Source organism: Hesperophylax consimilis, chromosome 26 (assembly GCF_061612785.1).
Source record: "Hesperophylax consimilis isolate HC1 chromosome 26, BYU_Hcon_1.0, whole genome shotgun sequence".
In the NCBI taxonomy this organism is placed as follows: Eukaryota; Metazoa; Arthropoda; class Insecta; order Trichoptera; family Limnephilidae; genus Hesperophylax; species Hesperophylax consimilis.
Window position 1 is genome coordinate 24,238,862 of NC_142861.1, and position 27,033 is coordinate 24,265,894.

A 27,033-nucleotide genomic window follows, 5' to 3' on the forward strand; every position below is an offset into this window, starting at 1 on the left:
TCTTGAAGTTTTATTTTATTTTAATACATACTCAAAAAAACAGACACATATAGATATCAAGACATCATTTCACCTGAATGCATTCAAAAATAATTTCGCCTATTTTAGCCCTCTAACCCAAATTTGTCTACCATAAAATAAAATGGGGTGTGCTGAAGTAGACATTTTCGTCAGTTCATTAAAAGGTCCTGATATGCTCAAAAATGGGTTAAAATAATTATTGAGTTAATTATATTATGTATCACTTTCGTGTCTCATTGCGTTACTTTGTATTGTAGGTATGTCAATGGAGTGAGTTTTGACATAATTTTATAATTTTTAAATCGTACGTAGATATTATATTATGTATCCTTTGACTGAGCAGGTTTTTGCGATTGTGTGTATCTATTTGTACACTAACTGAGATGTTACATTTGGATTATAAATAAACAAACACTATCACACCTACTAATAAACATGTTTTTTAACTTTACACAACTGTTAAACAACCATTTCCCATGAATATTTAAAAAAAATTTAAAACACGTTTACTAGTAAGGACCTATACATAACAGTACCGTTCTTGAGTTTATTATTTCCGATGACGAGATATTTAACTTTGCTAAACGAGATGATGTGATAATATTAGCGAATGCTAATGAAATAGGAGATACTCGTTATTATAAAATTGGTATTAATAAAATTGGATTACTTTTATCAGCTTCTTTAGGCGTTTACCCTGTTATCTTATCGATAATGAAATAAAGCATGTGGTGGCAGCATTTAGTTAGTGTTGGCGGAGTGTTTAGCCGGCACCGTGGCTTAGTTGGTTAAACCGCCTGTCTAGTAAACAGGAGATCACGAGTTCGAATCTCTTCGGGGCCTTGTGATATCATTCTTCACATATTTTTTATTCGATTAATCACTGAGTAGAAAAATGTATTGATCTTTGGTTCTGTATGGAAACTAAATAAATCAAATAATTTTTTTTAAACTTAATCGAACATTTTTATGAATTTCTAATATTCATATCATAAAGCCAACTAAATTTTAAGCATTCCTCGTTATTGTTGGTTATTGGTAGGATTACGTTATACAGGGTGTCCGGGGGTAAAGTAAACTAACTTCGAAGGCTGATTCTATATTATTTTAGAAGTAGAAAAGATTCACCTTTGTCGAAATTTCAAATTTTTTTGGTAGTTTTTAGGTAAAAAAGTTGAATTGTTTATATGGGAAAAATATTTTAGCATGCGAAAAAAATTGAAATATCGTAAAAAGTTATTTATGTTTTTTACTTCTACTATCGTGTAGAATCACTTGCCGTCGTTTGTGCACATTAAACATATATTATTCCCGGTGGTGATTCATACTTAGCGATTTCAGGGAACTATCTAGACTAGGATTCAGTATTCTTTGATTATAGTATCAACTTTTCGGCTTGTCTTGGTAGTACAGATCATTTAATTGGTTGAAACAGAATGCATTTTTGGATATTAAGTGACTTAGATAATTTAATTAAACAGTCTTTGATTTCTGTTTGGTCGTTTACAGATGTGGGCTGGTGGCCTGTTCTGGCCAACAAGATAGAGGTGGGTCTGCAAGAACTGGGCGTCGCGCCCCGACATCTCTACTGGGAGAACCAGGCCCTACGTGGCCTACACAGCGCGCACGCCAGAGGTAACTATTAACCGATCATACCAACCACACCGACCACACCGATCACCCCAATCACATCAACGAACCACGCCGACTATAAACTAAAGCGTATACTCTGACCACTCGACCACATTGACCACACCGAATACACTAATTACGCCGACAAATCACACCATCTACACCGTTCATACCGACCACATCGACCACACCCAGCCTACCGATCACACCAACCACTCTGTTCACAACGACCACACCAACGAACCACACCGTTCATACCGACCAAACCCAGCATATCGATCACACCAACGAACCACACCAACCACTCCGTTCATACCGACCACATCGACCACACCGAGCATACCGATCACACCAACCACTCCGTTCACACCGACCACACCAACGAACCACACAGTTCACACCAACCACTCCGTTCATACCGACCACATCGACCACACCCAGCTTACCGATCACACCAACCAATCTGTTCACACCGACCACACCAACGAACCACACCGTTCATACCGACCACACCCAACATATCGATCACACCAACGAACCACACCAACCACTCCGTTCATACCGACCACATCGACCACACCGAGCATACCGATCACACCAACCACCCCGTTCACACCGACCACTCCAACGAACCACACAGTTCATACCAACCACACCGAGCATATCGATCACATCAACGAACCACACCAACCACTCTATTCTTACCGACCACACTGACCACATCTAGCTAGTGTAGGTTCTAAATCCATATTATAAATATCTAGACAAATTATTGTTTCTTTTCTCGAAAAGTTTTTTACGCTCGCAAAATGTCGAAATTCCGCTAGAATTCACCCCACAAAACAATTTTTAGGTGATATTAGCATTTTATGTAAATTCTTCCTAATCGGAAGCACTGCAGAATGTAACGTTCTGGAAAAAGAATTCAGGTTTGAACCGTTTGCATTGAAAGTTGGTCCAAGCAATAGTACCCGTATCTCTAGGTTTGTGGAAGCGTAGACGTGATGTAGGAAGGGTGGGGGGTTGCCTATAAATAATTGCACTCCGGCTGCAATGCAAATATTCCGAAATTGGAATCGCTAAAATGTCGAAACCGGTTTCATGATAACTAAACACAATACTATTCAACAACCTTTAAAAGGTGATGTAAAGTTCTTAAAGGCGACGAAAAACTACAACATATAAACTTAACTAAGAAGAAAAAAAATCTCTTCAAATTATTGGTAATCTTGTTAAAAACGGGATTGCCGGCCTCCTTTTAGTAAATTAAGAATATTTTATCACGATGCGACGTTGGAAAATTAAAATTAAATTCCTAAAATCGTCATTATATATATGTCAAGCAAAGCAAACAGTATAAACACGTGTTCCGATCAATTATGAATTTACAAAAAAGTTTATCAGGAAACGGTCGGCAATTCCGTTTTTAACCGGATTTCCAATAATTTGAAGAGATTCGCAATTCTCATTTCTCTCCGTGTTCATAACCCATTTGCTTTAGTTTTTTGTTTTATCGCTTTTCATGACTTTAAATCACTTTTTAATGGCGTATTGAATTGTCATTTCGACGAGTTATCCGATCACCGTTGAAACCATAAACAACCATAAGAGACAATGTAAATATATGTAAGCTGACATGATCATTTGAGCCCCGGTTTTGGCATCAATATCACCCACTAAGTTTCATTGCTTAGGGCCAATCTGAGGGCTGTACTCGTGATAAAGGGTCTGCGAAACCCCTTTGAGCCCAAGTCAATATTATGTTGGTTCGCTGTTCAAACACAAACCCCTAATCAAAGCCCGCACATGTAAATATACTGCGCCGCCCGCCAATCTACAACGATCTAGTCCTGGTGCGGTATTCGGGATATGTATCTGTTCTTACTTCTTCTGGTTTCAATACATTAACAGTTTACATAATACATCAACTAGTTTCTGTCTCAATACTTAAGAGGATTGACTGCGGGACCTTTTCAAGCTAATCTTTTATTTGGATTTGAGGTCAATAAACCCAACCAAACTGAGAGAGAATAGTACGGTTATGCGTTACTTAAAATTATAAAATTTTATTTAAAAAAAAAAAACGATATAATGCAGTTTTATAAAATAGTAGCGAATGATGGAAGTGAGGAACGCTCGAGGGAGGAATGACAAGATCAAGTGAAAACAAAACTGATAAGAAGTAAACTTTTTCAATTCTTTAGAAAAATATTATAAACATTACTCAAACCCCAAGCAACCCCGGGCACACGTCAGCAAGTTCAAAAAAACAAAAGATTTAAAAAATGCGTTTTTTTCTGGTCCTTATGTTTTCTTTACATTGCTACCAGAAATTTGTGTCCAAAGTTTACAATTTAGATTTAAAGACAACAATATTTTTAAATCATTAAATTAAAAATGGTTATTTTTGATCCCAATAATAATTTACATGCAATCATAAGAATGTAATGTGGAAAAAACAAGGTTTTTATTTATTTATATTTATAAGCCACGTAGAAATCGTCAGCATTTTTTCAAATATACTCTCAGTATCGCCCTGATAAAAGATTGATCTAAAGAGACGGGTACTTCCCCACCTTTCTCTTCCTCATCTCCTTTCCCTCCCCACTATATTCAGCCCTGCAACATATCCCAATCGGGGATGTCATAGTCTCAATGGCTCCAGACGGTTGAAAGCAGTTGGGACTCTTGAACGATATAATTGTGGTTATATAACTTATAATACCGTTATATTATAAATACCGTTAATTAAGGTTATAAGGCGATGCCATACGTAGTAATGCAAAATCATGTGTTTTTGGTTTGAAAATTTGGTCGCCTAGAAATGTTTCAGATGCTTTAATTAAATAATGCAAGTAGAATACATCTTGGCCTTTGAAATAATCGAGTATTTTTTAGATAAGTCTTTTTATAAGCCCAGAAAAAAATAGTGTAAAGGCCTATGAAAACTGCTTTAAAGTTCAAAATCTCCTACTTACGAACCCATTTTCGGTTTTGATTTTATTTTATAATGTTGAAAATTAAGTTATTTATAAAACGATCGAAATTTTTTTTTATATTTATGCCTGAACATCCACAAAATAAAATAAAAGGTAATTTTTGGCCATATTTTTTTCTTGCATAAATCAAAACAGGCGGATGGTGTTAAGCGGGAATTTAAACCTTATCGCCATCTACGTAAGGGTTGTTATTGATAGCGGCTCAATTCAAAATATTACACGACGTAGTGCATCGCCTTAATAATATTAAAAAAATAATTTTTATTGTTTGTCAGGCCCCGAAGAAGATTTCTGAGGATATATACACACGAATGCTAAATAAAACGATTATAATTAATAATTTCGTGCTGTTGACTTAGCTGATGACTGCTGTGAAAATGTTTAATGATAAACGACTCGTTTAAAACAGCAAAAATCTTTCTACAAATGTCTTAATAGCATTTAAAGAAACGCTGTGAGTTATTTCATACATATAAACTTTAAATAACAGAACCAAATGAGTCTTCACAATTTTTGGAGCATACTTTGCCCTTTTTTCTCTCGATGGAATTTAATTACCCTTTTCAACTTGGTCAATGAAAAGATTAATTTTTAAAAATAAAATATATTTTGTTAAGAGCAAATATTTTAATACAGTCTTACTAAAAAAAACGGGGTGAAAAATTCCATTGATAAACGACCGTGTACGTGAAAACCTTACTAATAAAAACTAACATAAAATAATTCATACCAAGATATATACATTGTTTATACAGCCAAAAAGGGTTGTTGTGGTTATTGTATCTGTTGTATAATCTTGAAAATTCTTTGAAAAATTGTAAAAAATACGAAATTTAGAGAACAAATTACACTTTTTTAGGCAATCTGTCATTTATATACGTTGTTTTTTACGAATTATATTTACCTGCACATGTATAAAATATTTATGTTATTAAAAAACATAACTTTCATAGACTTTTAATTAAATTTACGTGGTAAAAAACAGTTAAAAATAAATAAATTAAATGAAAATACTTGGTTTTAAGTCACTTTATTGATAATTTTTTTTGTTTACCGGTTTCGGTACTTCCGTACCATCATCAGGACAGTTATAAAAACTATAACTGTTATTATAAGTGTACAGAATTATGACTAAAACTAAAACATTATATCTGTAACTATAACTATAAGTCACGATGTGTTTGCTCCTTTAAAAAAAATTTATTTATAATACCTCTGAAATAACCTTCCTTTTCAAGACGGGTGATTAGAGGCGTTGATATTTCGTATGGATTTAATTGTATCATCTGCTTATTTAATTATGTATTACATTGATGGGTTATAACCTTCTAAATTTTTAAAAAGAAAAGTTGTGCCAATAAAAATTGAATTGTGTTATACTTATTTCGGCAAAAAAAATTAAAGACGGGGTCGTAATCACTGACACTCGTCAGAAGGTTCCATTATTCGCATTGGCCGCAAATGCTTTTCATGTACGACAATATTAGCCCATTCTGTACCTACTTGTTCACACCACATTTTATATATTTTTAATAGGGGTTGTGAAGCACGGGAAGGGTTGAAGCGAGCGCGGTCAACGGGAAACTTAACAAGTTATAAACATTTGTTATGACAACACAAAATAAACACGAACGTGAATTTATTGTTGAAGCGCGGATTTTGCGTCGTATCATTTAACGGTGAAACACAAAGCTCAAAAACTCTTCATATTTTATGGTTTAATCATTGTCACAATTCTTCGTTAAACTTTTGTCATTTCATTGGGTACATCAGACTGAGCCGGGCAACGCTCCGAGTCGCTCCCAACTAACAAATAGATTATTAAGGCGATGCACTACGTCATATTTTCTTGCATGACTTCTTCACTTACATCTTTATGATTCCGACTTTATTTTAGGGTATTGTCTCGTCTTAAGCAGCCAAAAGGACCATAAAGTTTATGCAAATTGTGACTGAAATGGTGTGTTCGGGCCATCCCTTCTGGGGATTGGCCATTTTAACAGCATCGCTCAGTTTCCTCTAATGATATTATTTTGTTATTTCCGTTTGAAATACCCTAGCTGAGTTAATTCCGTGCGCAAAACAACTATTCCTTGCGCATTTATAAAAAAGCAAGACGAATGCTAAAATGTTTTTATTTTTATATCTATTTAAATGGGACTGCACTAACCTCCAAACATCCTGGAATAAAAAAATTAAAAGAGGAATCTGAGTGATGCCATCAAACGAGATAACGCTTTGTTAATCTATTATGGTCACAATTGATATCATACACTTTCTTTTGCCCTTTTGACTGCTTAATTTATTCATTTTTCCTTATACAGTACATTGTTTATTACAGTCATTGAGAATTTTTAGACCACCATGCTAGGCACATGTCCGTGTTGTGGTGGTTGATTGTATACATACTTTTAGTTGGGAGCGGCTCAGTGCGTTGCGCGGGCATTGTCTGGACGTAACGATTGATCATTGGCAGTTACAGTACAGCTGTATTTATACATCATGTTCCACGCTCATACCGCGAAGCTTTGGGGATTGATTATTCATGAAAAATTTATTTTTGTGAGGCTTACATAGCATTCATGTAAACATACCTTTATAATAAATTATTATTTCTTATAGTCGGTCAGCCGTTCTATTAGATTTGAAATGTGAGGGTGGCCATTTTGTTATCAGAGCATGTGCATCACTCTCAAAAGTAAAGCTACGATAGTAAAGCGCCATCTATCGGGTCCAAAATTATCCTATCTTTCACATTGGAACCAACCAAACACATTCACAAAATTAAATTGAAATTTGTTTGGCGGTTTTGGAGATTAGCGTGTGCGAACATAATGACATGTACTTTTTTATATTTTAAGAAAATTTATTACGCCTAGAATTAATAAATCGCTATTTAAAAACGATTAAAACTGTCAGATATTCAAACGCCCTGTGATTGGTCGGTGGGTTTTGACAGCATTTAAACCGCCACCTCACGGGTTGGCCGGAAGCTTGCATTAAGAATGCGGACAATTTTGTGCCAAGTTGCGCCGTTGTTAACCGATAAAAACGAGGTACGCATGACGTCACCCCATCAGATTTCGATCGTTTTGGCGGACCTCCAAAAATGCAAACTTTGAAAATTATTTTACCTACGAAATTTGTAAAAAAATAACGATATTTAAGTTAGAAGGTGAACATCCACAAAATATATTTTTTAAATTATTAAAATTGCTTCGTTAAAAAATATAAATAACCATCCCCTAAAGTTTGGCGGTATGAGGGTGGAATTCAGTGTACAGAGCAACTTGGCCCTTTATGTGAGAAATCGCCCCCTATAATATTTGCTTAGCACGCACACATTTAACACAATATAATATTGTAATGAAGTGTCTTGTCGGTTAAGCGGGTATGTTGTACTTGTAAGTTGATACGGACCCAACACAAACACGAACTGCGGATACTGGGCTTGTCTTGTATCTAAGATTGAATTGTGTGTCTGTTATTCATAGCTAATTGATTATTTAATTGTTTCGACTTGGCTCCAGCATCATTATACTATTTGACAAGTTGAGTTACGTGAAACGAGCAAAGAAAGGATTTATTTTGACAAATTTTGAAGGATCTCACCACACTTGATTTTAAATTGTCTAGTTAATGTTTATTGTTATTTAAAAAATATTATTATTTAATTTTTTATCTCCTTAGTTTACATATAAGGTTTTATGTACCTTATTGTAATTTAATTGTTTATCTACTTAGTTTATTTACAAGGTATTATTTTTTTTATTTTTTTTTAATTTATTTATTTAAACGCCCATTGGGCTTTTACATACATTGTTATTAGTGTTATTACATTAACTATGTGACATTGAAAAGTTTACGTACATATATAAATAAAATAGTTATTATATCTGTAGTACATAAATGTTTTACAAATAATACAGAATACCATTATGGAGAACAGTTTTTTTTTTCTTTTTTTACTTACTTAGAAAAATAAATGGATTGAAATTAATCAGCATTTATAGGGACTTAAAATCATATTCGAATTGTTATTTAAATTACAATATTAATTTGTAAAGTTAAAACATATATATTAAAGATAAAAAGTCATAAAAGAAGTCATAAAAGAAAAGAGTGAAAAAACAGAAGCTAAAAAATGGGTTTTTTACTATGGAGTGGAGAAGTCATACATATCAGCAAAGTGTTTATGTAGATTTCGTTTGAGCACTGCTACGGCTATCTACCTCATTACTATTTAATTGTTTATCTACTTAGTTTACTTATAAGTATTATCTACCTTATTATTATCTAATTAGTTTTCTACTTGGTTTACTTATTAGTTATTATCTACTTTATTAAAATTTAATTATTTTTCTACTTTTTAGGTATCATCATTCTTATTATTATATAATTGTTTATCTACTTAGTTTACTTATAAGTATTATCTACCTTATTATTATCTAATTAGTTTACTACGTGGTTTACATATTAGTTATTATCTACTTTATTAATATTTAATTGTTCATCTACTTAGTTAACTTTTTAGTTATCATCTTTCTTATTTTTATTTGATTGTTCATCTACTTAGTTTATTTATTAGTTATTATCTACCTTATTACTATAGGATTGTTTATCTACTTAGTTTACTTATTTGGTACTATCCACCTTTATATTTTTAAATCCATTAAAACAACCTTATTTAGTTATTATTATTTACTAATTTTAATCTAAATAATTTAATTATTTTTATCTTCTTAATTTACTAATTATTTTTCTCTTAAATTCACTTATTGTAATTTACTCAAGACTGTCTACCCAAGTTACTATTCATTTACACATTATTAATTTTTATTTCCTATTTTCATCTTATTAGTATTAACTACTAATTATTATTTAACTCCTGTTAATTAGTCATTTTAATTTTTTTGGTAATTCATGCTTCCTTGTCATTGTCAGTACCTATGGACTACGTTTGATCGTGGTTCAGTAAACCACCGTAAATTTTATAATATATATTAACTGTAAATTTAGGTACTGCCTAACTGTTGAATTTTATTAAGTTTATGTATTTTTTGAATAGTTAATGAATTTAAATTTTGAATGCAGACTTAAATTGTAAAGTTCTTGACCGCGTCATGGGCCTGCTCTAGTGAGATGAGTGGCTTATGTTTTTAAAAAAATCTTAGTAATTGTGTGAATAAATGAATCAATCATTTACTTTAAAACCTTTAGAATAATTAAAGTAGGTCTAGAATATTTTGGTAGAAAACATGACACATTAGAGAAAACTACATCAAAAAGCTCTTAACCGATTCTAAAAGAGTCCTCGACTCGGGAAAGCTTTAGTTCAATTCCGTAAAACTCTGTGAAAAATCCAATCAAAGAGCCTCGTATTTCGTCGGCCGCTTCAAATTGACGTTATTTTCGTTTTTAGACAGCCTCCTTTCTCATAGACGGTTCTACCGGAACTTTTACAAGGACAATGGGGCACCTAGTATATATCTACCTATATCCAGGGTCGTGTTTAGGTAGCAAACCGCCCTAGTAAAAAATAACAAAAAATTGTAGCATTCCCCCTACTAAAAAAGGCTTCGTTTAAAAAAATATGGATTCTTTTTACTAACAGTCTCTTAACTGTCAAATCAGTTTGTCAGCAGGTTAGTTTTACAAAAATAATAATCTTACTAAATCATAAATATAACGAGAAATTACAATACAGAAAATGGAGTACAATAATATTATAAATTAATTATTGAAGACGATTTAGCGACTCCTAAACAAAATTTTGAAACAGAAAAATCAGAAAAAGACACAGTCACGTCTAGGACTTGAACCCAGGACCAGGTTCGAGTCCTAGATTTTTCTGTATTAAATTTTCTTTTAGGAATCGCTAATATTGTCTTCAATAATTAAGTATTACAATTTGACGTTTTACTCATAATTAATTCCAAAAATAAATTAAAATACTTCTATTATAAACATTCTATTCTAAGTTATTAGAATACAAAGATATAATATATGTAGAAGGATGGAAATGATTTAGGCAACATACTCATTGCATACATATAACATACCCAAATTTATTTATTTTACTAAATTTTTACAAATTTTTTATAATATTACAGACCGTTATAATTGTACCGTTTAAACAATGTATTTTAAATGACAAAAACCTTGTTAGAGAGTTGTAGGAATTGAAAAACAAATCTATACATTGATCAACTATATTTAGGAACTACGTGGCTCTCTCTACGGGTGAGTTCATGAACAAATTAGTGCGGCTCGCTCTCCAATAAAGGAGGTTGTGGCGACGTCTTCGATAGTGAAAAGATACAAAAACAATTATTTGAGCCAGTATCTCATTGTTAGATATGTAAGGGTTTATTAAGAGATTAAAAATGTGTAATCAGAGCAATACCTCTAGTCTCTACATGTCTCTAAGAAGTGATTATTGGTCATGCCCGGGAAATAAGTGGATGGGTATAGCCAGGGGTGATCTCCCGTAGAGACGCAAAAATAAAAAAATCTTAGTACCTAATAAAAAAAGTAGATTTGTGATTACATAAGTAAACAAACGAATAGAAAAAAGTATATACTTACATTTTAAGTAACAAAATGTTTGGTTTGAAGTCAAAATAAAAAAAGAAAATTTTAAAATAAATAATAAATAAAAAAAATTATTCTACATATAAGTAAATAACCAATAAAATTTATCTTATAGTCCTATTTCTAGACAGATATATTTCCAGTTAAACGCTCTGTTCGTAATCCTCTTGATTACCCCTTCCCCTTTGTTAACCTCCCACTCCAACACCTTAATATTTATATGTATAATTAACCATCTTGATCACAACAACGTCTTGGCATACACTCTTTGCCTCATTCACATTCATTCATCCTATCATGTATAATCTTCTATTATACTTTTGACATGTTCTGACTCAAGTATCTGGTCCCCGACTTCTCCCACCATTCACATTCGCGTCATATAATAGTCTCTTTAAACTTCTCCAATCTGAGTGACATTGTGAACTTTTTCAACGCTCAAAATGTGCGTCACTTCATGTGGGGCCCAAATGATTGAATTTGACTCCAACACTGTATATTTGGCACATTATGACAAGCCATTGCTCAAAACGTTTTTGAAAACTTGTCATAATATCCAGTGGGTGTGCGAATTGGCATCGTATCGTTTTAAGCGATGCGAATAAATCACTTGCAAGTTTGTGCACACATGGAAAATATATAGTCTCTTAATGCAGCCCTCTTAAAAATGCCGCCCTAGGCAACTACTCAGGTTGCCTGGGCCCAAATTCGGCATTGCTTACATGGCTAGCAGCTAGGTGGTACCTACTAATATTTGTGTATAGGTCCCATTGTTCGTGTCCACCAATGGACTATGAGTCGGCTTCCACTTGTAATTCCGGCTTCAAGTACCTATATTCAATCAATTTCATGATCAGCGACAGTCCTGCTTTGGAATTAGAGATTGAGAATTGAGACAAAATACGAAACGTAATAAAATAATAAAACTTTTTTTTGTTTAAATTTCATATCAAAAACCGTCACCACCAACTTGAGAATATGATTATAATGTCATTATCTTGAGAATATGAGTGTCGGAATAAAATTTAATAATCACGTGAAAAAACTATATTATTAAGGTTAAAACCTTTTAGCACAGGGTGACCGGATGACCCATCAAAATGGCAATTTAAGGCGATGCACTAGGAAATAAATATTTTGAAATCGGGAGGGGACTGGCATTTTATGAGTTATTATAGAATACTTGAAACACTAGACGAGACTTAAATCCCCATAGTAAGCGTTCAGAGATGGTCTGAGAGGGGGATATGTAAATACGAATGTTAAAGGGAACGCGCTTATAGTAAAAAAAACGAAAATAAGCGAGAGTCTCGCTATTAAGCGAAAATGGTGAAAATATTTAATAAACTCGTTTGAAATAGAGAAAAAACCTCTCGACAAATGCTTTAGTTGCATTTAAAGATACACTGTGAATTTTTTCATGCCTATAACATATTAAATAACGGAACAAAACGTGTTTTAAATAATTTTCGGACCTTCCTTTGCGATTTTTTTCTGTCCAGGGAATTTCATATAATTAACGTTTCGGCATATCAAATGTATAGATATTATCTTCAAAAATAACCTTGGTTTTTGGACCTTATAAACTTAGTGAGTTAGCGAGAAACTTGTTACAAATCGGTTGAAATTTTGGGGGCTTAACAACCAATGAAAAAACGTTCGTTCCAAACCTGTTAACTGCCAGTTACGCCCCTAAACGCGCACTGGTAAAATTTGTCTAAAATAAAAAACAAAAAAACTGTTATGCATCGACGATTTAATTCGAAGAATGAATAACTTTAATTCATCAAATTGTACAGTAGGCACAAAAAACTGTATTTTAAAATGTTATGATTTTAAAAATTTAAACATAATTTTAAAATTTAACGTTATTTAACACGTAAAGTCGTGAAGGGTGATGAAACAAAAACTAGGTTAAATAGGTTAGGTAGTTAAAGTTTATAAGTAAGGTTTTTTTCTTCGGTTTTAATGGTTTTTGATTTTGAATTGTCATCGTGCTGATTTATCATGGAACCCCCAACCATACAACGCTAGATTCATTTTCGGATGAAGATATAGCTATCTTTGCCTCGGTATCCATTTGTCGGATAACCAACATCTCCGCCATTGGTCACCACGAGTGGTTTGCTATGTTTGGTGACTTAGAAGGCGTGCCCGGACACATGCGTGAGGTTTGTCTAGGTCTTGGTAACGGAAGCGTCTGCCCACTGCTGCTTGGCGGGTCAGTTGATAAGAGAGAGAGAACCTCTGACCTTACCAGAAGGACTTTCTTAAGAAGGTTGGATTCATTCGTCAGTTCTGATTTCGAATTCGTCACACTGACCCCCAAATCCTACATATTCCTCATAGCGTTATCCTTCCCAGAATTTCCTCTCTTCTGTTGCTTAAAAAGATTCTCCAACCACCCAAAAAAAAACATAGGCCCCAAAGGAAAATATTTTCCCCAGGACAAAAAATCGACTCGTAATTTTTTTTTTTTTTACTATAATTTTCTATTTTTGCTTTTGTTGCGCCATTTCTTAGTTCGGCTATGTACATGATTGCCACCAATCAGTTAATATAATGCACTGTCATCGACATCGAGTTTGCTGGTTATCAGCTCGATCGGATATCGGAAAGTGGGTTCATTTCCGCTTCCAAAATTTGCATTCGTTCATACCCGAAAAAAAAATTAATATTCATAAAGTTTTTTTAAAAAGTCCTCCATGACTCCACAAGCAAAATTTTCCACTTATAATGATGTCAGTGGGAGTTTTTTCAAATGTCAGGTTATTTGTAACGCTGAAATGTATGTCTTTCTTTTTAAAAAAAATATTGGTCCAAAATAATGAAAATAGAAAAATTCACACTTCTTTAAAATACAGAAATAGAAAACACACACTCACACGTGCTATTCGTACACTGTGCAAAACTTTAACGTGAAGATCTACACAATGAAATGAAAAAGTGGATAGATAGGCAAACCACAGCCTCTCAACTGAAATGGACCATAACATGCCTGTATTCGTATTTCACGCTGCAAATTGAGTCGCAGAGTTATAGAGATTTGCCTTCGCTACGAGGAAGGCGAGTTGTACAAGAACTCCTCCTAATGAAATGTAAACAGGCCCGGAGATACGAGAAGACTTGTGATTTCCCAATAAGTTGAAAGAAAATAACCAGTTCGCTATACTGGAAAAGAAAACACTCTATTTCATCGTATAGGACCATCAACTCAAATAATTTAAACCAACAAATGGCCGAAGTATTTTATTTACAATATAAACACATACCTAAATTTACATTGCACGACCTGTTTCTGAAGTACCGTCCCTTTATCAGGAGAACATTAAAAATAATATAAGATACTTCTTATTATATGGATATTAGATAAGGAGATATTCTTAATCTAATCTTAATATTCTTGAGTTAGATAATTTAAAAAAAAGCATATTACGCGCTAGAACAAGTGTAATTTTTTGAGAAACAAAACGCAAGTTTAAAGAATGGAAATAATTCAGAACAGATGTATGAGGCCTATATTCTGCTGTATCAGATATACTAGGATAAAAACAATGCAACGCCAACTCAGTGTTCTAAGTATGCGACAAAGTTTGGTCTATAATACCCTAGTATTTATATAAAAATAAAATGTTACCAGAATATATATGTTAAAAAGTGTTAGCAGTAATTGTACAGTCCATGGCTATCCTACGAAAAGCTGCAACAATTTTAGTCTTCCTAAGACAAATTTTCAAAATGTTCGATGAACTCACTTTAAATGTCGAGGCGAAGTTTAATGCTAAATCACTATTTTGATTAATCTTTATAACGAATTGGTGTACATTATGAATACCAAAAATATGCTTTAGATAAATTTAAGGTTTTCCCATCGTTTCGCTTTTCGCGAGTAGAATAATAATAATAATAATAATCATAATAAGCCTTTTATTCTGAACTTCTGTTAGGTACATTAATATTAGAAATATTTTGTTTGTTATAATTAATATAATTTGTTATAAATACGAGTAGAATACAAATAAAAAAATAAAATACTCAATAAAAAATATAAATGTAAACTACTTAAAAAATATATTTTTTCAATAAAAATGTATGAATGCGTAAAGAAAACAATTTAAAAAAATACAGTATTATAGCTATGATTATCTGAGACAGTTTCACTTGATTAACTTTTTTTCTTTCTTTTAAAATTATTTACAAAATAAATTAAAACCAGTTTTGTGCTTGAGATCGAACGTTTCTTGACCCCGTTTGCAAACGATTTTAATGTCTATTACCTACAATATAAGGTATACCAAGAATATACACATTTTTGGCTTGTGGCTTCCTCTTAAGAAGCCAAAAGTCTTGCAGTTTTTCGTGGGTTATGTCTCAATGTTGTGAATTCCAAATAGTAGTACGTAGGTTATGGAATATTTTATATAAGTTTTAGAATAGATGTACACTAGATATAAAATGTTAAATTATATAATTAAATAAAATGTACTTTAAAAAAATAACAGTCATTAATTCAGTATGAAATTATTGGATGGGGAGGTGCACATGCAAATATTGTAAACCCTATAAATGTGATACAAAACTAAACTAATTTTGAAAAAACAACCTACATTCCATTTAACAACATTGCTTTCTCTCTCCGAAAAAATAAAAAAATAGAGGATTGGTATTATTCAAGAAATAATATAAATTATTAAAAAAAAACTGAACACTCGTAACATCATTATCGAAAAACAGTAACTTCTTTTCGAACCATGTTTTTATTTTTTAACGTCACCAAATCCTAAACTACCATACACTCTTTGATATTACTTTTTTACTCCTACACCAAACTCAAGAACTAGTTCTCTTCATTGGCGTAGAGACAAAACTTAATTTTTTTTTTACATAATATATTACTACTTGTTCTTATGCCATTTAATATGTACTAGCTGTACCCCACCATGCGTTGCTGTGCTAAGTCTGTTTGTGCTGATAGAGAAATAATAACGCGTGTTGCTTTTACATCCAAGAGATGGCGCTGCTTTTTTTTAAAGAGATGTTTTTACCTGTCACTGGTGGCATCTATATAATCTCTAAATAGTATTAAATAAAGTCGCTCTCCAAGTCTGTCTGTTTGTGCGCTTAGTTATTCTAAACAACACAACGTACTATAATACATGCATATTATATTTTTTTAAAGTAGATTATATTCGGTGTTTTCTAATCAAGTCGTAAAAATAATATTTTCAGGCACTTACATTGCTAACGCTGGCTAAACCTTATGAGATACATCAAAATAATATACTACGGAATTGTATATCTTAAAAAGGCCTACAGAAAAATATTGAATGCTATATGTCAGTTAGTAGAGATATATAAAAACACACGCGTATTCGAATGCAACGTAGTGTCAAAATTTCAAAACAATCGGTAAAAAACTTTCACTGAGATTTTGAACAAACGATCATTTTATTTATATAGATAGGTAGAAATTACTGTAACAATATTATAAATTAAATGAATAAAAACACTGAGACATTTGAAATACCGTTTGAAGGAAAGTGTACGAAAGCAGTGTGCAATAATAGTTATAAACTAGCAGTTAAAAACCCGCTCCGCGGGTTTTTTTCTGCTAGGCCCTTCGGGCGGCACTTGGTTGGGCTTCGCCCAGTTTAAGTGATACTAACAACAATTACATTTAATAGGTAGATATTAGGTCATTCACAGAGAGAGGGTGAGTATCAGTGGCGGCTCGTGACTTTTGGGTTACTAGAGTGCTAATATTACAAAAAATGGCATTATTGATATTGTTGTAGCTGAAAACGATTTTTTATTTTTTTTCGAAAAATTGGTTTTTTGTACGAAGATTTTCAGGAATTCCGTGCGGCGCACGGCTAGACTGAAATTTCCTGAAAATCTTCATACAAAAAATCGCTTTTCAAAAAAAAAAAAAAAATCGTTTTCAGCTATAACAACATCAGAAATGCCATTTTTTTTATATTAGCACTCAAGTACACCCAAAAGTCACGAGCCGCCACTGGTGAGTATATATTGTTAAAACACGGAACAGGAAGGAGTTTAGGCATATAAGAATGACAGTTGTTCGGCTAAAACTTTACCTTTCCCGAATAATTGCCTAAATGGCTAAATGTAAATTAATATAGGTAATTATTCGGAATCGCTGGACACGGAAAAATACGAAATATTTTTAAATAATACCTTCTGATTTACCTTAATTACTATAAAAGGAATCGAACAGCATTTGGGAAATTTTTAATTTTAGCTTTTTAATTTTTAATTACGTAAAATGAAAATTCGCTTTCGCTGTATGGGATGACAGCCTGAATAATTTATGTTGATAACATTTTCTTTTGTCGGTATTCCTGAAATGAACGGCTAGAGACAATTGAAAAACGCAAATTAAAAAGTTAAAATGTAATACAATATTCCGGCAAAATAGTGCCTACTTAAAAAAACACAAATGATTTATTTCGCTATTATTATCATTATTATTTTATTTAACCTCACCTATAATAACCTAACCTAACCTACAATAATCCAGCCTAACCTATAAAAATCCAACCTAACCTATAATAACCCAACCTAACCTAACCCGTAATAACCTAACTAACGTTACCTAACCTAACATAACCTGACTAATCCTAACCTATAATAATCCAACTTAATCTAACCTAACCTATAAACTAACTTGAACTAAACTAATCCAACCTAACCTAACCTAACCTAGCATAACCTAACCTAACCTATCCTAACCTATAATAAACTTTTTTTTAATATTTCCTTACTTGTAAAAGAAACCAAAATACCTTTATTTTATTTTTCGAGCTTGGCTAAAATAGTACCACCTACCTAGTATTTGCATAGAGTAAATTGTAAAAATTCTAGCCACTCATATCAGGAATACCAAAAAAAGAAAATATCATCAATAGAAATTATTCCGGCTGTCATCCAATACAACGAAAGCGAATTTTAATTTTACGTAATTAAAAATTAAAATGCTAAAATTAAAAAATTCCCAAATGCATTCAGATTCCTTTTATATTAATTAAGGTAAATCCGAAGAATTATGTCCAGCGATTCCGAATAATACCTTAATATAATATATATTATATACCTGGCAAAATGATTGTTTTATTAAACATATAAGTACATGTCAGATTAGAGATTTGTTGGCTAATTTTACAATCAACGAAGCGTTTCTATCTTCCGATTGTCTTTCATGTTATTTTATTGGGTTGGCAGTGCCTATACTTCCGCGTATTGTTAACTTCATGTCGGTGTTCTGTCAAATAGTGCGAAATTATTATTTACGTAAATAATATTAAATATCAATATTTTTCAAAATCGTACATGCAAAGACTTGTTGTTTATTGTCATTAAGTTGAATTAAATGTTTGTTTTATTTGTAAATGCGTATTAAAACTGTAGTTTCACGTAAATAATTACCGTTGTTTGAATAAATGAAATTGTACGTATTTGTATATCGCTCTTATGCGCTCTGTCGGCCAATAGCAAAACTACTCCAGCGGCCGGTAAAGGAGGGATTGACATTTTTAAGGAACCCTGGAATGTCTGATTCTTGACAGACGTCAAATATATAAAACGTAATTGTGGATAATTTTTACTGTAATGTAATTAATCCAATGCATTGTGAACTTTCTAAAACATATTTTCTTCGATATTATCTAAAAATTATTTGAGCAGAAAAGATGCTTTTGAAGAAATCTGCGGATCCTATTTTAGTATTAAATCGGGTCATAATTTTGAAGTTAGCGGAATTTAACCGAAACAAACAATTTAAATTTGACCAATCAGAGGGCCTACATCGTCCAGACGCTAGGACAATAATACTATCAGATTACGAATATTTGGAGCAAAGTTTGTGTATTTGGGAAGTATGTACGAAAGATGAAAATGCTGATAGAGATTTTTAAAGAAGGGTATTTGCTGGAAACTACATTAATGGAGGACTGAACGCGGTTAGCGCTAGCAAAAAAAACTCCAAAGAAGCGAAGCGATGTATGGCAGTAAGGCATGGAACTGGCAGAGCAAGGATTAAAGTAGACTGAGTGCCATAGAAATCAAATCCCTGAGGCGTGTGAGAAATTTGTGAGAGAAATGTGGAGATCCGCAAAGAATGAAAGCCTGATGTAAGCGTAATGAGTTTGATTAAGAAATGGACGTTTAGATGGTTTGAGCATGTAGAATGAATGGACACAGAAAGAAGTGTGAAGAAAGTGATGATAAAAGAAGTCGGAGACAAGATACTTCTGTCGGGCCATAACAAGAGTCAGAATAATAGAAGAGTATGCATAAGACGATGCACAAATGTGAATGAGGCAAAGAATGTGTGCCAAGATGTTGGTGTGACCAAGATGGTTAGTTAGACATATAAATATTTAGGTGTTGGAGTGGGAGGTTGATAAAGGAGGAGGGGTTTGTGGGAGATTCAGCGGCATTAGAAATATATCTTCCCAGAATATGACTATTAGATTAAGTTAGTTGGTTATTCAGTTAAATATTGAAGCATTTTCTGATTTCAAGTGCTACTAAGTCATGCACCTAATTTTTGCCTTTACTATTAGAATTTGAACCAAAAATATTTTGTTATTTAAAATATAAATATATACTTATATTTATATTCTTTTGTTTACTTATATAATCAATCAAATAGTTTTTATCTTTCTTTCTCTCTATATTTCAAATTATTTGTGCTTGGAATAGCAATAACTATCATATAAATATATAAATGGCATTTTGTGCCGATAATATAATTTTCTAAACGATTATTAATAATTAATGTTTCCTTGTTTTTCTTTCTTACACTTCGGAACGGAGCGACCGATCTACGTAATTTTTTGCATAAGAATGGTTGGAGGACTGGGAAGTGACATAGGTTACATTTCATCTCGGAAAACATTTCATTCCCGTGGGAAAATTCTTTGCACAGTAATTACTCCCTAATACATAGCGAGCGAAAACGCGGGTAGCAGCTGGTTCTAAATAAATTAATTTGTAATGAAATTCTAAAAGTAACATTTCTAGTTGTCTCACATAATATGAATCTCTTTCTCTATTTTTTTAGCGATTTAATTATGCAATAAAAATAAAAGTTTTTCTCTAATACATTTTTTGATGAAACCACGAATGGTAAACCAAAATTGAAAAATGTAAAAATTTGCGTCCTTTGTTTTCTGACCCCCTTTTACAGCGTAAAAGTGTACCTACTTCCCGAAACCAGTGGGACTATGACATCCTCAATGATTGGGGTATGTTTAGGACTGAGGGGGTGGGGTGGGAAAGTGATGGGGAAGAGGAAGTTTGGAAGACACATGAATAATGATATTTCAAGTAAAGTTTCAATTCTGAATGATCTTTCATCAGGGCGAAACTTTTTTTATAATATTTTTATATGTGAAACCGCACAATAGCCCCAACTGCTCCAAACCGTCTAAAGCGAGTAAGACTATAGCATCCCCTATTGGGGTATGTTGTGAGGCTGAAGATAGAGAAGAGTAGAATGAGATGGGGAAAAATAAGGTGGGATTTCCAATAATTTAATTTCCAATACTCGCTCCGCATCGAAGGAGTACAGTCGCGTAATTTTGTAACAAGTAAATCAAATAATATAGTTTACATTAATAACTCGCCCACCTGGGCGCTCCATTCCATCCAATATTGAAACTCAAGAAATTATTAAAAACATTAAAGATTTAATAAACAAGATCACTTCAGTGAAGGACTCAAAAATAAAATTAACACTGGAACAGAACATTATATCACTGGAAGAAAAAATTCAACATGAACTAATAAACCTACAAAAAAGATTATAGAATTACAAGAAACTAATATTAAAAACAATCATCACTACGCACAAAAACTAGAAGAAATTCATAATAATAACAAAAGGACATATGCAAATGTATTAGGTGACAATAAAAACTTCGTGAATACAGTTGCACACATCCCAGAACAGAAGCACGCCATCATAATTACATCTAAAAACACCTTGAAGGCCGAAGATATAAAAATAAAAATTCAAAAAAACATTAATTTAACTAAAATAAAAGTTGGAGTAAATGGAGTAAAAAAAATCGGAGGGCAAAAATTACTGATTTCATGTCAAAAAAAAGAAGATGCAGAAAAGTTAACCGAAGAAATTAATAAGGTAATAGGAAAAGAAATATTGTCCGAAGAAATTAAAAAAAAGAAACCGTGTTTAATGTTGAAAAGACTGCAATGCCAATTGACTGAAGAGGAAATAATAGATGGGATTGTACAACAAAATGAAGGATTAACCCTGGAAGAGAAAAACAACATCAAGCTTATCAAGGAATTAAAAAACAAATACAATGAAGGAAAAGAAAACGACACCACTAACTACATTATTGAAACAACCGGTAAATTAAGAAAAACGCTACTAGTAAAAAACAAAATAAACATCAAATTCCAAAAAGTATACATAGAAGACTGTAACCCGCTTACTCAATGCTACCACTGCCTTAAGTTCGGCCACACAGCACAAAGATGTCTCGCCAGGACGCAGCCCCCCATTTGCCCTCATTGCACAAAGGAGCACATTCCAAAATAAAGAACAACCTCCAACATGCAACAATTGCTGTGTTCAAAACAAAAGATTTAATATGAATTATTCTACAGAACACAGAGTTGATAGCATGAAATGTCTCTATCGGCAAAAAATGCTTCAACTAGCTAGAGAGCGCATCGACTATGAATAATACGGTAAATTTCATTTCTTTAAACTCTAATCTTAAACTTAAAAAATGAATGATTTTTTATGTAACGCATTAGATAAAAAAAATGTATATTGAAGAAAATTTATGTCAATCTATGAAAGATTTTAACTTAATTTGAATTGAAAAAGGATTTACCCTATTTCATATAAATATTAGAAGTTTAGAACGAAACATGGATGAATTAGTTATAACATTAAAAGAATTAAATTTTTTCCCGGGCGTGATTGTCTTAACAGAGACACACTCTGCAGGCGAAATCAATTACACTATTCCAGGCTACACATACCATGCGACAATAAACAAAATAAACAAAAACTCAGGTATCGGATTATTTATTTCTAACCAGTATAATGTTCTCAATATTAAAGAAATAATTAATGTTAGTAATTTTAACATATTAAATATAGAATTTAAAGACGTAAATAAATATTACAACGTTATTGCTATTTATCGTACGCATACATCGATAGTACCTCAATTTATAGATAAATTAAAAAATATTTTGTTAAATTTTAGAAATAAAAATACTATTATTGTTGGAGATATGAATTTAAATATCGCAAACGACTATTCTAGTAAAGATAAAGACACATATCTAAATATGTTAGCAGAACTCAATTATTTATCGTGCATAAATTCTTATACTAGAAATGTTAAAGGTCAACGCCCCTCATGCTTAGATCACATTTTTACAAATATTCCTGATATCCAAAATATAAAATCAGCTGTTATTCATACAACTATCACTGATCTTAAATTAAGCAATCCAACTTTGCCATTATTTAAACAAAATAATTACTCAAAAAAGTACTTAATATGGATACATTAAAACACCAATTAGAATCAGAAAATTGAAATAAATTATTACAATGTAATGATGTCAATATATGTTGTAAAATGTTTGAAGAAAAAATATCTAAATGCATAAATGACTCGACAAATAATAATATAATAACCAAATCCAAAGTGTCGAACTTGAAACCTATAAAACCATGGATTACTCATGGTTTAGTAGTATCTGTACGACATAAGCAAGCTCTTTACAAATTAACTACCCAACAACCAAATAATAAAAATTTACTAAATCATTTTAAAGCATATAAAAACAAACTTGCATAGATTATAAAAAACACAAAACAAAAGTATTATAAACAAAAGTTGAATCAGGCTGAAAATGTTAGTAAAAGAGTGTGGACAGTTATAAATGAAATAATTGACAAGAAAAAACAAGAATAACGACATCGCTACTATATTTCATGACAACATGAAAACATGTTGTAAAGAAAATCCCTCAAAAGCTGCAAACATATTTAACACCTTCTTTGCGAACGTAGGGGAAAATCTTGCCAATCTCATTCATACTGACCCAAATATAACATTTCCAGACTGTAGTATTGATACTGACAATAATATAGCAACATTCCAAGTCACCACAGAGAACGAAATAATATCAATTATAAACGGTATGCAAGGAGGTTCTGCCCCGAGTTTTGATGGAATAACAGTTAATATTTTAAAAAATATTAAAAATCAAATTTCTAAACCGTTAAAACACATAATAAATGTAAGTTTCCAAAGCGGAGTGTTTCCATCAATCTACAAACAAACTACCATTACTCTAATATTTAAATCTGGTAACCCAGAAGAAGTTAGCAATTACCGACCCATATCAGTAATCTCGAACATAGCGAAAATTTTGAAAAGATAGTTAAAAAAATGATAAACCAATTTGTAAAATGTAATAAATTAATTAATGAAAATCAGTTCGGTTTTATGGAAGGTAGGAGCACTCAGGATGCAATTGCAAAATTAACTAGTCTTGTTCATAATTCATTAGATAAATCATTAAAATGCATTGGAATTTTCATAGATCTTAAAAAAACTTTTGATAGCATATCACACGACAAACTTATAAGTAAATTAAGAAACATTGGATTAAGTGGTACAGCTATAGAATGGATAAAAAGCTACCTTTTCAAACGCCCTCAAGTCGTAAAAATCAACGATGTACTTTAGTCAACAAAAAACAAGTCACTTCGGCATACCTCAAGGTAGAGTCCTGGGACCGTTACTGTTTATCATTTATGTAAATGACATATTCAATCAAAGATTAAATGGAAAAGTAATATCTTATGCTGATGACACTGTCATAATAATTGAAGGTACTGATTGGAATAATGTTAATAACTTAGCAAATACTGATATTAATATACTGAAAAATTGGTTCGATAAAAACCTCCTCTCATTAAATACTGAAAAAACAAAATGTATCCCATTCTCTATCAACAAATTTAAATCAACACCAGAATTTAAAATTATAATACATCAACTTAAATGTAACAAAACTAATTGCAATCAAGAATGTTCTATACTTAGTCTAACTTCTGAAATTAAATATCTTGGTATATATATAGATCAACATTTTAAATGGAAAAAACAAATTTGTGAACTTGTCAAAAGAATTAGAAAATGTATTTATATATTTATAAGACTTAGAAATATTCTTAGACTAGAAAACCTAAAAAGAGTGTACTATGCAATTGTACAATCTATATTACAATATGGTATTATTGGCTGGGGAGGAACTTATAACAATATATTAAATCCACTTAAAATAGTTCAAAGATTGATAATTAAAGTAATATTGAAAAAAACCATCAAAATTTTCTACTGAGATTCTCTTTTCAATATTCAATGTACCCACAATAGACAATATTTATAAAAAATATTCAATTCTACAAATTTATAAAGAAATACAGTTAAATAACTTACAATTCAATTCATCAGCAAGATATCAAAAAACTATCAAAATCCCAAAACTTAATACAAAGCACACACGAAATACCTATCTCTATCTAGGTATAACATATTTTAACATCCTTCCATTATATCTTAAAAATATTGAAGATATTCAGGAATTTAAAATAAAATTAAAAAATTACCTAAAACTACTATAAAAGTCCATATCTTACTCTTATTATTATTTCCTTCAAATCTTGAAACTGTATTATTGATAAATCTTGCCTATTTCTTACTTATCCCTTTGGTTTTGCAAATATATTATTTACTTACTTACATGATTCCATATAATTGAGCTAGGATTCACTCACCAAACACAAGAGCCTTGTGGTGAGATTTATGGTGAGGAAAAGCTATTATTATTTACCTTGATAACACTGTATAATATGTATAATTGTATATTTATTGTAAAAAACATACAAATATTAAATTTAAAAAAAATAAAAAAGTACCTGGCTATTCACCAAACATGGCCAAAGCCATTTTAAGCAACGTTTCGATTCAGATTTGTGGTCTTAAACCAGGGTATACTAAAAATATTTTACACTCTGGAACGTGCCACAAATACACTATATATTATTTTAAATGTGTAATTTGTGAAATAACATAAATTAATCAAATAAAATTTACTTTCACATGCTGGAATATATTCCCGCAACCTCCAGCTTGCTAGTCGAGAACCTTAACCCTCGACTACGAAGGCCGTCATAATACTGAGAGTATTATAGTTAGTTCAGTGTCTGTGTTGACATCGCCTTTGGGTCCCACCCAGGCGTAGTGTGTTCAATTACTCGGTTGGCTAAGTCCTCCATCACAACACAAGCAACATTTAGTAGGTATGAACACAAGTAACACTGGGAGATTTTCAAATATTATCACGTTAATTGTAACCCGGAAATATTTGTCTTTCTTTTTAAAACAAATAATAATTTTTAATCATCTTCCACTCAAGAACGTGTCTTCTGTCTTGATTTAAAAAAAAACAAATAGAAGTTCAATTTGGGGTGATTTGCTTCAATGAAGTTGAAAAATTGTTAGAATATCAGAAAACTGTTTGAGCGTTAGAAACCCGCATCTCTTTCAAAGCTCTCAGTAAGCATTTCATTTCAATCTCTACTTTATATGTCTATGCCCGCGGGATTTATAAACCTCTAATCCTGTATTAAAATATCATTGGCCAATTTGTTGGCAGCTTTGGATCTTTCAACGCGAAAGGTTTTATATTGGGGAGATCTTGTTTTTTAGTGGGCTTTATTTTTCTAGACTTCGGTTGCATGGATAATAAGCCCAAGGGACTTTATTTTCAGATTAACAAGTATTTTGTTGGGTTCACTAGAATCTACAGTAATACTTAACAGAGATTATATAAAAGTACAAAATTTCTTTATACATTATATACAGAATGTCCCAGTAGTCAACCTTATCCGTTTGGAAAGAAGTTATCCCTTATAGGCCAACTCATGACGGACTAGAATATCATCACACATGGCACATCTGTCCTTATGATGGATACTATAATGCTGTCCGAAACTCTGGACAAAGTAAGAGGTAGCATAGTACTCCAAAAATAAATCACTAGAAAAGTGTGATATATTATAAATATATCAAATATATAGTATTTGATATAAAATTAATATCGTAGTATTTGATATATTTTGCTTTAGAAATAAAGGTATTGCTATTTTACTGCAAACAGTGCTCGAATGTTGCCATTGTTAGTTTTATTTTGGACTATGATCAATAGCAAGGCTTTTTATGGTTGCGTAATAAAAATTATATTCTTAGAATATGGAATTTTGTAACTGGGGCACTCGAAAAATTGATTTATGGTATAAATTTTTATGAAATTCGTAAAAGTAAAAATTTTTCGTAAACTAGGAATATTTCACTAAGGTTATATGATTATTTCTGTAAATATGTATGACTTATTTGTAGTATATTTTGAAATTAGAAAATATAAATCTCTGAAGTAAGTTACATATAATGTCTATATCTTAGCTACCAGTGTGTCCCTTTTCGTATTTAAACTACTGCATAACTATACATCAATTTGGGAGGAGGTTTTGGGTACAGCCGCCCCGGGAGCCATTTATTTGATAACCAACACCTCTGCCATAGGTTACCCCAAATGGTTAATTAAATTTGGTGATTTAGCAGGGGGGCCCGGGTTCATCGAGTGAGGTATGCCTAAGATGTTCCTGCCCACTAGCTGCGTGGCGTATCAGATCAGG

At 32.0% G+C, this 27,033-nt stretch overlaps 1 protein-coding gene across 1 annotated transcript in view; it reads left to right on the forward strand.

The window, feature by feature from the left end:
* Positions 1-27,033, forward strand: part of LOC149411346 (retinal guanylyl cyclase 2) — a 290,198-nt gene that overhangs the window by 140,584 nt on the left and 122,581 nt on the right. Inside the window, exon 4 of the mRNA XM_089647685.1 lies at positions 1,531-1,656. Within this exon, the coding sequence (XP_089503811.1) occupies positions 1,531-1,656 (126 nt within the window). The remainder of the gene's footprint in view (positions 1-1,530; positions 1,657-27,033) is intronic.